Source organism: Eublepharis macularius, chromosome 1, assembly GCF_028583425.1.
Source record: "Eublepharis macularius isolate TG4126 chromosome 1, MPM_Emac_v1.0, whole genome shotgun sequence".
Taxonomy (NCBI): domain Eukaryota; kingdom Metazoa; phylum Chordata; class Lepidosauria; order Squamata; family Eublepharidae; genus Eublepharis; species Eublepharis macularius.
Window position 1 is genome coordinate 27,618,676 of NC_072790.1, and position 16,237 is coordinate 27,634,912.

At 45.9% G+C, this 16,237-nt stretch overlaps 1 protein-coding gene across 1 annotated transcript; it reads left to right on the plus strand.

Annotated features, from left to right (window-relative positions):
• Positions 1 to 1,926: 1,926 nt before the first annotated feature.
• Positions 1,927 to 12,806, plus strand: OPN5 (opsin 5). Its single transcript, XM_054970847.1, has 6 exons — positions 1,927 to 2,095; positions 5,291 to 5,410; positions 7,751 to 7,921; positions 10,331 to 10,665; positions 11,664 to 11,908; positions 12,740 to 12,806. Exons 1-6 carry the CDS (start codon positions 1,966 to 1,968, stop codon positions 12,804 to 12,806), a joined length of 1,068 nt encoding a protein of 355 aa, XP_054826822.1. The 5' UTR covers positions 1,927 to 1,965.
• The last annotated feature ends 3,431 nt before the right edge of the window (positions 12,807 to 16,237 follow it).

Consider the following 16,237-nt stretch of genomic DNA (forward strand, 5'->3'; position numbering starts at 1 on the left):
AGAAAATGGAGGAGAGGAAATGATGTAAGCTGCTTTGGGTCTCCACTGGGGAGAAAGGAAGAGTATAAATGGAGTAAATAAACAAATAAATAAAAGGTTCATATTGTTGTCAATACAATTTTAAAATCCGGGTAAAATCTAGCTGATTTCAACAGCAGGGATTTAAACACATTCATAACTTAACCTGCCCAAATCATTGATCACATAATTTTCTTCAGGTTGTTTTCTTATGCTTTGAAATTTAACTACAAAAGCAAAGCGACTGTAGGAGCAATAATAATAACTATAAGAACAACAACATTTGATTTATATATTGCCCTTCAGGATGACTTAACACCCACTCAGAGCAGTTTACAAAGTGTGTTATTATTATCCCTACAACAATTGCCCTGTGAGGTGGGTGGGGCTGAGAGAGCTCTGAGAGAGCTGTGACTGACCCAAGGTCACCCAACTGGCTTCAAGTGGAGGAGTGGGGAATCAAACCCAGTTCTCCAGATTAGAGTCCCGTGCTCTTAACCACTACACCAAACTGGCAACCTTAACCAGGTCTGCTCCCATTTTATTAAATGAGGCTTACTCTCAGGGAAGTGTTTTAAGGATGGCAGACTGTGTTTCTTGAACCATTTGATGATTCAAAGAACTTGAATGTTCCTTCCTCAGGGTTCGGTCCGTATATGTAGACTCACGCTATGATGGGAATGGTTTTCAAGAGTAATATTAGATACAAGAATTTAGTGGCTCCTTAAACACTACTAAGATTTAATTCCAGCACACATTTGTATGGATTAGAACCCCCTTTGGACACATTAAACTGCCTTAGACTGAATCAGCAAACACAAAAGAGAGGTATGGTTGTTGTGGGTTTTCCGGGCTGTATTGCCGTGGTCTTGGCATTGTAGTTCCTGACGTTTTGCCAGCAGCTGTGGCTGGCATCTTCAGAGGTGTAGCACCAAAAGACAGAGATCTCTCAGTGTCACAGTCACAACAACCATCGTTCTCTGGCCGTGAAAGCCTTCGACAATACAACAAAAGAGAGGCATCCCTCTCTTTTGTGAGAGGGTGTGTGAATAAGAGGAAAAGCCACACCCGGAGGTATAGGGATTACCTCCTCCCTGATGGAAAAACTCAATATACAAAAAGTCAGTTCATTCAATAATATGTTAATAGGACTTTTCTAGAGTTTTTCTTCCTGCTCGGAGTGGGTCGACAGCCTCTGCATCTTTGGCCACCCACCCAGGCCTTTCATAAAATGTGCAAACTGTTGCGTATGCCTAGGGAGGGGGGCATTTCACATCTTCTTGTGGGAGACCCCGCTCTTGTGAGATGGCCTCCAGGTTGGCTGTGGCATTGGTTTGTTTTCCCCCCATGCTCATTGCCAGGGCTTTTTTTCTGGGAAAAGAGGTGGTGGAACTCAGTGGGTTGCCCTCGGAGAAAATGGTCACATGGCTGGTGGCCCCGCCCCCTGATCTTCAGACAAGAGGGGAGTTGAGATTACCCTCTGAGCCATGGTGCAGAGGGCAATCTAAACTCCCCTCTGTCTGGAGATCAGGGGGCGGGGCCACCAGCCATGTGACCATTTTCAAGAGGTTCCGGAACTCCGTTCCACCACGTTCCAGCTGGAAAAGGCCTTTTTGAACCAGAGTAAAGTGGAAATGCAAACCTGCGTAGGCGAAGCACATGAAACAGGAATCATTAAGTTCTTTGGGAATCAATAAGGTCTTCAGATTTGGAACATCGTGGCAGGTGTGATTCATCCATAGTGAATCAGACGACCGTCTACTTTCGACTTGTATATCTGAAAATAAACTGAAGATTACAAAAACACCATAAATCTCCAGTGCTGTCTCATCTAAGGGAAGTCAAACCCAGGTCGTCTTGCCTCTGCGCTCTCCTAGACCTCAGGGAAGCGGCAACTGTGTAACCATATTATTGTTCTTCTCAGTCACTAAATCCGACGTGATCTGAATGGAGTCGAGTGAAAACATCTCATCCCAAGATGACTATCTGCCTCATTACCATCAAAATGAAGATCCTTTTGCGTCCAAACTCTCAAAGGAAGCTGACATCGTTGCTGGATTTTATTTACTGGTCATTGGTAAGACTCACAGATTCTTCCAAGGAAATGTACAGAATTGTTCTATTTCTGTTTGGTTGAAATGATGCAACCCCGAAAGTACAACGTGGCTGGCTAATAATAGTCTACCAGCTACTGTCATTCTTAAGATCATGATACCGTACTGCAAAGCTTTGAGTGGGCTGCCATCAGTGTTTATGAACTAAGGGACATTTTGTTGGAAAGAAAGAAATAGGAACTTTCTTTTAAAAGAGCCAGTTTGGTGTAGTGGTTAAGAGCGCAGGACTCTAATCTGGAGAACAGGGTTTTCCCGACTCCTCCACTTGAAGCCAGCCGGGTGACCTTGGGTCAGTCACAGCTCCTAGCAGCTCTCTCAGCCCCACCCACCTCACAGGGTGATTATTGTTGTGGGGATAATAATAGCATACTGTGTAAACTGCTCTGAGTGGGCGTTAAGTTGTCCTGAAGGGCAGTATATAAATCGAAATATTATTATTATTATTATAAAAGAACATTGCGAGGGAGAAAAACTCCAAGTAGGTAATAGCTTGGTGGCAGAGAGTGCCCTCAAGTTATAGCTGACTTATGGTGACCCTTGGTTGGGTTTTTATGGCAAGAGACTCACAGAGGTGGTTTGCCATTGCTGGCTTCTGCAACCCTGGTCTTCGTCGGCGATCTCCCATCCAGTTACTAACCAAGGCCAACCCAGCTTAGCTTCCGAGATCTGACAATATCAGGCTCACCTGGGCTATCCAGGTCAGGCCAGGTAGTAGCCTAATTTTGCCACATAAGGAAACTACCAGTGCAATCCTATGGAGAGTTACTCCAGTCTAAGGCCATCAACTTCAATAGGCTTGAACTCTCAATAGGAGTTCACTACGCATTTTCTGTTTCTATATAAATTAAAAGTTGAATCTTGTAGATCTGTCCCAGTCAGTGAAGTGCTTTTTTACAGTGCAAAGAGCTTTCCCCTAATGCAGAATCCTTTCCCATCAATCGCTTTTGGGTCAGCAGATTGCTTCTTGCATGATCCAGACCGTACCAATTCCAAAATGAATGCTGACTGGAGGTTGTTCTACAGGTAGGATTGCTAGGATTCTTTCTTCATCTCCTTCAGTGCAATCCTAAGAAGAGTTACTTCACTCTAAGCCCATTAAAATCAATGGGTTTAGACTGAAGTAACTCTGTTTAGGATTGCACTGATAGTTTTAAAACGTGCTGCTGTGCTTAGGCATTTACCTTTGATGACGGCTTTAAATGCACCCCACACTCTTTGGCAGGGCCCTAGCACTGTAAAGATTTTCTTTCGAGTACTATTGTAAACCTCTGCAAGTGTCTTAGCTATTTCTTCACTAAGTCATTTTAATTGTCTTAATTTCCAATCTGGTCGTAATCCATTTTGTTCCTTGGTATCGAGCAAAAATGAAATCAGTAAGCAATCTGGCCATAATTTAATCCAATTTCAGCTTGCAGAATATTACATAACAGAGAAGTCAAATAAAAAAATAAATCGATACAAGAAAGAACAGTTACGAATGTGAGAATGTCCTTTTCTTGCAAGTATAGATTTTCTCCATATATCAGACAGATTGTACTGCTTCATAAGTTTCTGGAAAGGGGGATATTTTTGAAATTGTCCTGTTTTTAAAAGGGGTGGAGAATCTATCATATTTAGGAGATGGAATTAAAATAACCCCCTAGGAGAACCTCTCCTTCTTTAAAGTCCTCAAATATTTTAGAGTATTAATGAAGAATTCCAGTTGGCCAGAACTTGGAGGATATAATGTCCCAGGGGTTGATGTATTATTTTTCCAATTATGTACATATGTATATGCCATCAGGTTGTAAACAACTAATGGCAACCTGGCAATGGGCTTTCAAGGCAACTGAGAAGCAGAGGTGGGTTTCCATTGCCTTTCTTCGCAGAGTGTTCCCTAGTGGTTCCCCATTCAAGTACCGACCCTGCCAGGCTTCTGAGATCTGATGAGAGCAGACTAGACCATGCCAACGTCCTTCTTGTGGTGGTGGTGAATGCCCTTAAGTCATAGTTGACTTATGGCGACCCCTGGCGGGAGTTTCATGGAAAGAAACTAACAGAGGTGCCATCGCCTGCCTCTGCAACCCTGGTCTTTGTTGGAGGTCTCCCATCCAATTACTAATCAACACCAACCATGTTTATCTCTGAGATCTGACGAGATCAAGCCCTTACCTTTCATAAATAGACATCTGCCTCTCTGGTCTACCAAATAGTCTTATACCTCTAAGCAGGGCTTTTTTTCAGCGGGGAACGTGGTGGAACAGAATTCTGGAACCTCTTGAAAATGGTTACATGGCTGGTGGCCCCGCCCCCTGATCTCCAGACAGAAGGGAGTTTAGATTGCTCTCTGCGCTGCTGAGGGCAATCTAAACTCCCCTCTGTCTGGAGATCAAGGGGTGGGGCCACCAGCCATGTGACCATTTTCTCCGAGGGCAACCCGCTGAGCTCCACCACCTCTTTTCCCGGAAAAAAACCCCACCTCTAAGGAAAACCTCCTAGTTAGGAGAATTGCCACCCTTCTTGCTTTTGACGAACCCACTACTACAGCAAATTGTCTATCGAACTTAAATGTTCTCAAAACAGAAATATTATGTTTCAGGTGCATTTCCGGTAGTATGAGTATATCAGCATGTTCTTTAATTAATGCTGCGGTCAATCTTGCTCACTTGATTGGATGGTTTACAATTTAAGGAAACAGATTTAAAGTTATTACATGCTAACATGTAAACTGAAGAATATAAAAATAAGAAAATGACCAATAGCCTGCATTAACCCATGTAATTTGACAGACAACATAACTGGTAATTTGAATCCTGCCCCCCCCCCCCTTTCCCACCTTTTAAGAACTGATGGCACTAGATAGTAATTCTTTGATTTGCTGGTTTTGCTTGTTGCAAATGGTTCGTTGAAGATCTCTATAAAGAGAACACGAACCCTTTCTGTCTTCATCGCCTTTATTCCTCTTCTGTTATTCTTTTGCAAAGCAAGGTGGGAGCTTGGTTCCGCCACCTGTGGCAGCCATTTTGAGTGTGGCGCTTACCACCTCCTCTCAAAATCCCAAATGTGGCCACAGCCTCAAATAGCTTGGGGACCCCTGTTCTAGGAAATATTGGGCAGTTTTCTTCTCAATAGACGATGACACAATTGGGGGGGGGGGCTTGTTACTTCTTTTTATACAGGGATCCTGTCCACCTTGGGCAATGGATATGTGATTTATACATCTGCACAACGGAAAAAGAAACTGAGGCCTGCAGAGATCATGACTGTCAATTTAGCAGTATGTGACCTGGGCATTTCAGGTAAAGTCATAGCAGGTGTGTTGAGAATGAAGCAATCTCCTTGGGTGTCAGAAGTGGAATCACCTTGGGTGTCAGAAGTGGAAGGGTGCTCAAACTAGTCTTGTTGGTGCCCCACCTGCCCATGGCATCTACTGCAGCAAGAAACTCCAGTAGTTGGCTCATGCCAAATCTGCGCCTTCCTTCCCCCTCCCTTTGTGGGGCAGGTGTGTGGGAGGTGGGCGGTTTCAGGGCTGTTTCCCCCTCCCAGTCAGCTCCTCTTTGGGAGTCAGGTACTACAGCAAGCCACTGCCCTGGACCCAGTGAGGAAGATGTTAGAGAGGGGCAGCTTCCCCACACTGCAGGGGGAAGGACGAGGAGGAAGGTGGTGGCTTCCCTGCAGTGTGGAGGGAAGTAGTGGCTTCCGTGTGGCATAGTTGGGCTGGGAAAGTCATCTGCCTAAGGTGCCAAAAATCCTTGGGCTGGCCCTCCTGGCTCCTTTCAATAGCAATAGTCCAGAATAGATGTGTCCTGTACAGAGATGATAACTTTGTTATTAATAGTGTGTTAATATTGGGGTTTATATTATTTATGTTTTATTGTATTTTTAATAATATATTTGTTGGAAGCCGCCCTGAGCCCGCTTTTGGGAAGGGTGGGGTATAAGTCGAATGAATGAATGGAACTGTATGGGATTGCAACCAGAGATAAGCAAGGAATGGAAATGGGCTGGAGCTGCCTTCCGGAGCCATTCCTGGACCTGAAGAGGTCCAAGTTTCCCTTCTGGTGTTTCACAGCCTCTTTACACAGCTCCTGTGTATAGCAAAGTCTTTGCCCTCCTCCCAGCTCTGTCTTTTTAAACTACCTTTCCCAGCTAACACTGCATCTCCCAACACGTGTTCTTCACATGTCAGATGTCTCGTGTAGAGAGACTCTCAGGGCAGCCTTGGCATTTCTACATTTCCAAGGTTCATAGCAGAGCTGCTGAATCTGATATGCAGCACAGAGATCAATAATATTATTGTTTTTTAAAAAATGTGACTTTAAGGTCTTATAAATTCTGGCTTTGTTTTTATTTTGTTGTTCGTGCTTGTTAGTTGATTTATAAGAACACTTAAAATGATTTTTAAAAAATAATAAATTATGAATAGTAGAATTTAGGTGCCGACAGCCACAATGATCATCCTGCAAAATCTGTTGACATCCCTAAAATCTGTCTATCTGATGCCTCAAACAGCTGGCAAACAACTGTGCAGTTGAACACTGGATCTGGGGGTGGAGTTTTGTTTCCTTGCCTTGGGAGGGATTTGTATCAGCTGAGGAGGTGGAATCAATTCCACCCTCCAATCATGGATGGTCATGTCAGGTCATTAAAAGGCTTGTGGGGGGAACTACAGCTCCCATAAGGCTGTGCAACATGTGCTTGTGTGAAATAATTTGATAACACAAATGACCACCGAACATTAAAAAACCCAGTGTTTGTATATAATCACTGAGTTGCACCCAGCCAGCTTTTTCTTTCAATCTCGCCCAGTCCTTCTCCTTACTACACCCCCCATCCAGTGTGCCTTTTGTTCATGCAGGCCCTGAGATCCTCAGAGTAAATTTGTTGGTGAACCCCTCCTCCCTTTTTCACCAGTGGAAAAACTGGGCTGGATATAACCCACATACTGCTTGCGTTGTTCACTCTTTTTAAAAACAATTGATTGTCAGCTAGGATTGCCAACCGATCTCCCGATGACAGGGATCAGTTCTCCAGGAGAAAATGGCTGTTTGGGAGGTTGAAGTCTCTGCCATTATACCCTGCTGAGGTTAAGATTGCTAACCTCCAGGTGGAGAGATCTCCTGAAATTATGACTGATCCCCAGGCCACAGAGATCAGTTCCCCTAAAGAAAATGGCTACTTTGGAGGGTGGACATTATGGCATTATATCCTGCTGAACTCATTCCCCTCCCTTAAACTCTCCCTCTTCAGGCTTCACCCCAAACCTCCAGGAATATCCCAACCTGGAGCTGGCAACCCTAGCGGAGGTCCCTCCCCTCACCCGCCACCCCCCATCTCACCTCCAGGAATTCCCCAGCCTGGAGTTCACAACCATAGTGCAAACTGGCATGCTGTGATAACAGGTCTGGTGGGAGGGGAGAGGTGCACAAATGTTCATGTGCGAAACACTGTCAAATGCACTGTACAGTGTTGTACTGTTTTAAATGCATTTAAAGTATCCCAACAAACGGGTTCAAATGGTTTGCGAACAGCCAAACTGATCAACAAATACTTAGTTCCCAACTGTGACTGGTGAACAGAACGTGAGCCAAACTGGCGGTATGAAGCATCCCTGTTTCCAACTCTCTTTTTCTTTGTAGTGGCAGGGAAGCCTTTCAGTATAATTGCCTTTTTCTCCCACCGTTGGATTTTTGGCTGGAGTGGCTGCCGCTGGTATGGATGGGCTGGTTTCTTCTTTGGCACTGGGAGTCTCATTACCATGACAACAGTCAGCCTGGACAGATATTTCAAAATCTGCCATTTATCTTATGGTAAGTTACAAAATGTAGGAAAGTGATGCTATTCTTCCTTCTCCCCTCTCTTCTCTTTCTGGAATCTTGTCAGGACTAGAGGTGGGCACAAACTGAAATATGAACCAAAGTTCGTCATGAACCAGGCCGTTTTTTGGTTTGCGAAACAGTGGTTTGTCGAAGAGCATTTCTGACAAACCGCAACAATTTTTAGAGCAGTTTGTTTGGTTCGTTTTTCAGTTCGTCACTGCAGACAGCCTGGTGCCGATCAATCAGTTTCCTAGGCAATGAGGAGGGGGGGATGGGCTTTCTGTTGCCCTTGAAGTGACATATTCATGAACCAAACAAACTGGTTCGCGAACTGGGCAATTTCATGCCAGTTTTTGCCCATCTCTAATCAGGACCCTTCCCATTACTATCATGAATAAAGCTGGCTTCAATGAAACCAAAAGTGATATCACAACACATGATCCATGGGGTCAGCTTTTACTAGGGAGAATAAGGAAGGTCCTCCTAGACTAGGAATGTGTGTGAGTATAGCCCAATCTCATCAGATCTCTGAAGCTAGGCAGGTTCAGCCTTGGTCAATACTTGCATGGGAGACTACCAAGAAAGACTGGGGTTGCTCTGCAGACAAATGCCACGGCGAATCCACCTTTGCTCTTCACTTGCCTTGGAAGTCCCTTGTTGGGGTTACCGTAAGTCTTGATGGCACACACACACAGACTGGGAAGATGGCAGTGAGCTGTTGAGGAAGGATCTCCTCCACAAAACCTCTGTGGGAGCAACTCATTCCTCAAACTGGGGGAAACTGAAGGAAGAGCTGGAGAGCTGAGATGTAGTAAATGAGCTCCTGGAGAGATCAAAGACGGGGCAGCTATTCTGAGACAAATCAAGACTGGACCACTGTCTGGTGAGAGATGGACTGTCCAATGGTTAGCCATTGAGAGTGAGAAGACAGAAGGGCTGATGAGGTTAAACTCCCATATCACACAAAGGTAGCTTGTTTGCCCAATGAGGAGGTTTGACTTTAAGGTGGAGTTCTACCCTCTATGGCCACTAGAGACATCAAGGGAAGAGCACACACACACACACTCCAAGCACCACTCATATGAGGACTGCTTATCTACAGACCTGAACATTTGGGCAAAGCCCTACCATGCAAGAGTCTCTACACGCGTGTTCATCAATTGTAGGGAGATGCAATATAAGCCGGGAAGTGTAGTTTAAAAAGACAGAGCTGGCAGAGATTGCTCCTGAGAGGGTTTGTCAATTTCATCTTCACCTCTGGGAAGGCTCTGTCAATTTCACCTCTCCAGTCTAAAACTGTGTGGGTATGCAACCCGAGGGCAGTGAGGAATGGAAATGGGCTGGAGCTTCCTTCCAGAGCCAGGCTTGGACCTGGAGAGGTTCTAATGGGCTGAAGTTTCCCTTCTGGCATTTCACAGCCCTTTCACACAGCTCCAGTGTATAGCAAAGCCTTTGCCCTGCCGCTGGCTCTGTCTTTTTAAACTACCCTGTCTACCATTGCATCTCCCAACATGTGTTCTTCACATGTCAGATGTCTCGTGTAGAGAGTTTGAGTCTTTCCTATGGGATTGGCACAAAAGGTCGTCCATTCAGAAGGTCCCAGGTTCAATCCCCAGCACCTCCAGTTAAAAGCACCAGGTAGCAGGTGATATGAAAAACCTCTGCCTGAGACCCTGGAGAGCTGCTGCCAGTCTGAGTGGACAATACTGACCTCGACGGACCAAGGATCTGATCCAGTATGAGACAGCTTCATGTTTTCTTTTCTCAAGTTGGTGAGTGTCAGTCTCTGGATGATGAAATACAGCAGACAGATCCCTGGTTCATTGTAGCAAGACACAGTTTCTTGGTTAAATGACTTTTATTCAGAAATCAGTTCTTTCCATATACAGATCTAAAGGTCTACTTAGAAGTAAGGTAAGCAACTAAGCAGTTCTAGCAGAAAGTTGACCAGAATGGCTACATAGGAAAAGTACATCCTTTTTCTACCCCTGTTCCTTCCCCCTCCCAATTTCCAAACAACCTAGTGTTGTTCTTTCTGTGTGAGAACATTATGCATATTTGTGCTATCAGGCTACAAGGAGAGAAGACATATCACAGTCAGGAAGCAGGCTTCAAACCGGTAAACACCCGGCCACCAGGGAACGAGCGAGAACTCACTGAAATGTTAGCCACAAGAAACGGAATTATATCTGGCAATACAAAATGGAGTCGCATTTGACAGAATAAAGCATCTATGAGCATCCTCCCATTTGTGCAAAGATGCTCATAGAAAAGTAGATCCCATACGAGTGGGAGAATTTCTAAAGAACAGCAATGAGGACAGATCAGTGAGTTCTGATCTGTGTGTTTCATTACATCTTTAAATTTTCCATTAAAAATACTGCAATTATTCCCCTCCAGGTACCTGGCTGAAGAGACACCACGCGTTCATCTGTCTGGGATTCATCTGGTCCTACGCTACCTTTTGGGCAGTGATGCCCTTCTCTGGGGCGGGCAATTATGCCCCCGAGCCCTTTGGAACCTCCTGTACCCTGGACTGGTGGTTGGCTCAAGGCTCCGTGGCTGGGCGGGCTTTTATTCTGAATATCCTTTTCTTCTGTTTGCTGCTCCCGACTGCAGTGATCGTGTTTTCCTATGTTAAAATCATAGCAAAAGTCAAGTCGTCCACCAAAGAAGTTGCTCATTATGATACCAGGATCCAAAACACGCCTGTCCTGGAAATGAAGTTAACAAAGGTAAGGTACAACACACATACACACACACATACGCACACGCAAAGCTTTTGAAAGGGAACCATAATTGGCCTGATCTTATGGGAGCTTTTCTGCTAACAAAATAAAAGATAAAAATGTGTATAAAGACAGCAGGGCCGATTCCAGACGGCTAACCTGAAGGCGCTGCATGCCGCCATGTTCCAGATCGCAACGGGGAAAACACGAAATATCGCGTTTTCCCCGTCACGATCTGGAACATGGCGGCATGCAGCGCCTTCAGGTTAGTCGTCTGGAATCGGCCCAGATGTCAAAAAGTGAACTAAGTCACAGTGTTCTCGATGAGTTTAGAAGTGACACCTGTGAATTATTTGTTGCCCTGTTTTATAAAGCTTCCGTACACTTATAGCTCTGATATTACACCCTGTGCAGTACAAGTAATATGCAATATGAGAAGGAGGATTCAAGTCCCTAGTCGCACTTTAAAAGGAGCGAAGGTGGCATGGTATATCCTGATTTTGTCAGATCTCAGAAGCTGAGCAGGGTGAGTACTTGGATGGGAGACCACCAAGGAAGACTCTGCTGAGGGAGGCAATCACACACCACCTCTGCTTCTCACTTGCCTTGAAAGCGCCAGCAGGGGTTGCCAAAAGTCCGTTGTGACTTGATGGCACTTTACACACACAGCACTTTAAAAACCAACAAGATATCCAGGGTATAAGCTTTCGAGAATCAAGCTCCCTTCGTCAGATACAAATAGGAATGGAGATCCCTGAGTTCTTATATCCCAGTCAGAAGGGCTCAGGGATCTCCATTCATACTCCTATCTGATGAAGGAAGCTTGATTCTTGAAAGCCTTATACCCTGGAAATCTTGTTGGTCTTTAAGGTGCTGCTGTTCTCGACAATTGCTCTTCTACTGCCGACCGACACGGGTGCCCATCTCAAACTATTTTCATGCAATATGATGTTATGTGAAGTAATAGGTTTCTGTCCTCTTTATTTAATCCTTTTCCACACTAGGTGGCAATGTTGATCTGCGCAGGATTTCTCATTGCTTGGATCCCCTATGCTGTGGTGTCAGTGTGGTCTGCGTTTGGAAGGCCTGACTCGGTCCCCATTAACGTCTCAGTGATACCAACCCTGCTTGCCAAATCAGCAGCGATGTACAACCCCATTATTTATCAAGTCATTGACTGCAAATCAGCCTGTTGCCGCTCACATGGTCTCAAGCCGCTGCAGAAGAAAAACTCCATGGAGAAATCCAGGTATTTTTTGTGTGTGTTTCTGACAGCTGTTCTGTTACTTTTTAAAAGACTGCTTGGTCCTCTGGTGTTATCTCAGAAGAGGCATTTAATTTGAGAATTGCAACATATGAGGATACAATGTCAGTGGGTGGAGCTGGGCAAGAAACACGGATCTTTTTTGCATGGATCATGGAAATTTCCCTCTTTCCCCTCCCTTAGAAGCCATTTCTGACTGAAGTTGGCAACCACTGGGAGACTTACTGGCACAGGGAAGGGAGACTCTTTAGCAACATCATTTAACCATAGAGTTTGGGGCGAATTTTAGAGTGTCTCCCTTATGAGGTGATGTCATTTCCAGGTCATGCCGGAAGTGACATTACATCACTTCTGGGCCATGATGGAAGTGGATGTCGCCGCATCACCTGTGTCCCCTCCATTTCTCCCCCTGCTGCTCTGAGTGGTGACGGAGGAAGAGGGCAGTCTGTGGAAGGTCTCTCACCAATCCGGGAGATCTGGCAACCCTAGAGCCACTCTCTTCTCCCTCTTCTGTTAGTGGCGCTGCACTAACAGAAGAGACATGGAGGATAATTTTGCCCTTTCCCCTCTTCATGGCATCCCAACCCACGTAGCGATTATTCCATGTGCCCCCCTCCCCAACTGTGGAAATCAGCCTTCTTGGGGTCAGAAATGGCTGCTGGGACAGGAAAGATCCTTCCCCAAGATCCAGCCCTTGTAGCCCTTTGCATTGATAAAGACTGTTTGCCCAATTAAGCAGAAGTTGGGTATGTGGCTCTGATGTTAACAGGCATGGGGTGTTTCGTTGCCGTTGATTATCTCCATTCCTTCCCGCAGGCTGCACACTATATCTGCAGAAATCAAGTCGGAAGGAATGAATGAAACTCCACTGGACAGGGCATAAATCGGTGCTGGCAACCAGCAGCCAGCTCAACCGGGCTTCTTCTGCAAATGGCTTTACAATCCTGGCAGCTTTGTTTTACTGGGATTTTTTTTCTTTCTTACAGTGCCATGCAATCTACCAAATCTAACTGGAAGACGCTTTTTAAAAGGTTGCCTTTTTAATTTTAAAGCTATGCTCTCTCTGAGTCATTTGATTTTTTATGAATAGCTTATAAAGGTATGCTTATATAAATAAGCCCTCCCCTCTTCTGCTGCTGTCCACTTGGCCTCCAAAATTCTGATCGGGGTGGGTCAAGGGACCCTCAAAGACCACACGGGAGCTGTGAGATTCCCTTTTGCTTGTAAATCTGAAATAGAGCTCTCGATCCGTTTCCCGCTCTTAGGTTCACACAACAAATGTTAAAAAATGACCCATATTTTAGATACAGGAATAGGGGCAACCAGGGTTTTTTTTCAGCTGGAACGCGGGGGAACGGAGTTCCGGAACCTCTTGAAAATGGTCACGTGGCTGGTGGCCCCGCCCCCTGATCTCCAGACAGAGGGGAGTTTAGATTGCCCTCCGCGCTGCGGAGGGCAATCTCAACTCCCCTCTGTCTGGAGATCAGGGGGCGGGGCCACCAGCCACGTGACCATTTTCTCCGAGGGCAACCCACTGAGTTCCACCACCTCTTTTCCCAGAAAAAAAGCCCTGGGGGTAACTAGTTAAGAAGTGAGGAAGATCATGCAGTCTTTAACTCTAATTAATGAACAGAATTGAGCAGGGACTCCTCCCCATGAGACTAAAGCGATGCATACAAATATCAGAGGGGGAATGGAATTCTATTTTGATGTATACGATAAATAGATCACAGGAGTAAAGTTGGAGATCTGCAGCACGAGAAAAGAATCTGCAAAAATTGCTCTCCCCACCTCCACAAAGGGAAATTCTGTTTTGCCAACAGAATGGCACTTTGGGATCCAAGCTATGGTAAGCAGGTGTTTTGTGTGGTAAGTAGAAAAGAGCAAGAGTTCTGTAGCACCTATAAGACTCACAAAATTTGTGGTCGGGTATGGGCTTTCATGAGTCACAGCACACAGTGTGTGGTACGTGTTTGTCACATTTAATGTTGACTATCTGCCTTCCCCACTTTCCATTTGTTAAAATATCATCTATCCAGTCATCACATTGTCTAGGACGCAAACAGCCAAATAAAAAAGAAGTCCAAAAGCCCCTAAAGGACTAAAAACATTTGTTAATATGAGCTTTCATGGGTCACAACCCTGTGATTCATGAAAGCTCATACTGAAATAAAGGTTATTGGTCTTTAAGGTGCCAATGGACTTCTGCTTGATTTTGCTGTAACAGACTAACATCTGCCCCTTTGCAAACACAAACCACAGCCTCTCTGGAGCAAATAAGTGAAGGCACAGTCCAAACAGCCCTCGTGCCTGATATTGACATGTGTTTATCCAGCTGGAAAGTGTCAAATAGAACTGTTAAAGTCTAATGCACAGTTCTTTTCAAAACAATCCTACTGATGTTTAAAATATTTTAAACATTTCTGTGCCACTGTTCTACCCAAGGTGGCAACATCAAAACATTTCACAATTAAAAGCAGCATATAAATAAAATAAACAACGCAACAAAAACACATAAATGCGCGAACACACATAACAGCACAATAAGGGACGAGGGCCAATAACAGTTACTGGGGGAGCACCAAACAAAACAACATTTTAAAAAACTATTCAAGTTGTTTATAGAGCCCCAAAAGGTCTTAAATAACCTATTCAAGGATGTTGTAACATGTTTTTAAGAGGAGAGCAGGAGCAGAGACATAATTTTTAAAAATTCCCCCTCCCCCCATTTTAACTGGCATTGTAAAGAATGTGGGTGCCCTCGAGCGCCTACCGGTTTTGCTCGTGTCCTGCTTGCCCATTGTAAACGAGGAGCTGCTCATTCAGAGAACTGCTTACCTGCTTCTGAACTAATTTGGCTGCATCTCTTGATTGTGCTGCTTTGCCACCCTAGTTGGAATAATGAGACCGGCACAAGGCTTGGAACGAAAGGGCCACTTTATTAAACATAACGTCAACCATTAATACGGCAAGGGCCAACTAGCGGTACAGGTCAAGCCACGGGGTCACCCCTGGACCTCCGCTTTGACCTGTCTGGGTGAGCCCCGAAGCCCCAGGTGCAAGCCGTCCTATGGAGGGCTAAGACCCATAGTTTCCGTACAGTGGAACATTTCCATACAGTGTAACATTTATTTATGTCATACACTCAGCTAGGACCCGGCCAGCCGGCAAAATGGATCCCCCCAGCTCAAGCTCCTAAGCCTCAGCTGTACAGCAGTGAGGGAAGGACTTGCACATGGGGTTCCCCAAGGCAGTCTGCCGACGCAGCATGGCAGCCGTCACAAGCAGTACCATCCGCTCCTGGCAGACCCCTCTTCCCCATCAGTGGAGAAGCGCCTAGGGTACTCACTGGCCCGCTCCCCATTCCCAAACTGTATCCTGCCACCGCCAGGGCCAAGCCTCTGCTTAGGCCCTAGCGCCCCACAGGTGGCCTAGTGCCAACCTCAGCCCTTGCCATAGGTCATTGAGGAAGATGTCCTTGCCTTCAGTGGCCAGGTGAACCCCTATTACCTCGGTAAAGGTTGGCAAATTCAGCCTAGTATGTGGAGGTGTGGCAAATAAATGCCCAGACCCTCCTCCAAAGCTTTCTGTATGGCTCTGTTAGCCTTTCAGCTAGCCCTCTGAGGGGCTAATGAGTCCCAAGCTTCCCACCACACATGGAAGCATTGAGGACCGATCATCAACACACCAGGCCTATGCACTGCAAGTTTGTGTGAGCCTGTAATGAAAGGGCCATGCCCTGCAGCCAAGGTCATGCCCAGTGAGCCAAGGTCAACACCACGTGGCGAATGACCGGAACGTGAGGCAGAGGACCACACCTCCCCTCAACCACTACTTGCCTTGGCTCTGCAAGCCTGTGTGAGCCAGTAAGGAAAGGGCCCTGCCCTGTGAGATAAGGTCATACCACCCAAGTGAACGACCTGAACACGAAATGGAGGCCACTCCTCCCTTCCAGCTCACGAGCACCATGCTTATGTGTGCAAATCTGCGTGAGCCTATACCAGAACAGCCATGCCCCGCAGCCAAGGTCATTACTGCCCAAGTGAATGACCAGTGCATGAAGCGGAGGACTGCTCCTCCCCTTGAGCACACTGGGCCACCTTGTCTATGCATGCACATCTGTGGGGACTGTAATGGAAGGGCCGTGCCCGTGGGAATCCGAGCTCATTACCCCCAGGTGAATGACCAGGAGTGAGGCAAAGGACCCCACATCCCATCAAACAGAAGCAGCAGCTCAGCCATCACTTTCCCCGTGGCTAATGCGGAGTCAGCCAGACCCTTCCTTAAGGGCTTGGGTCATCACTGTGCTAATGC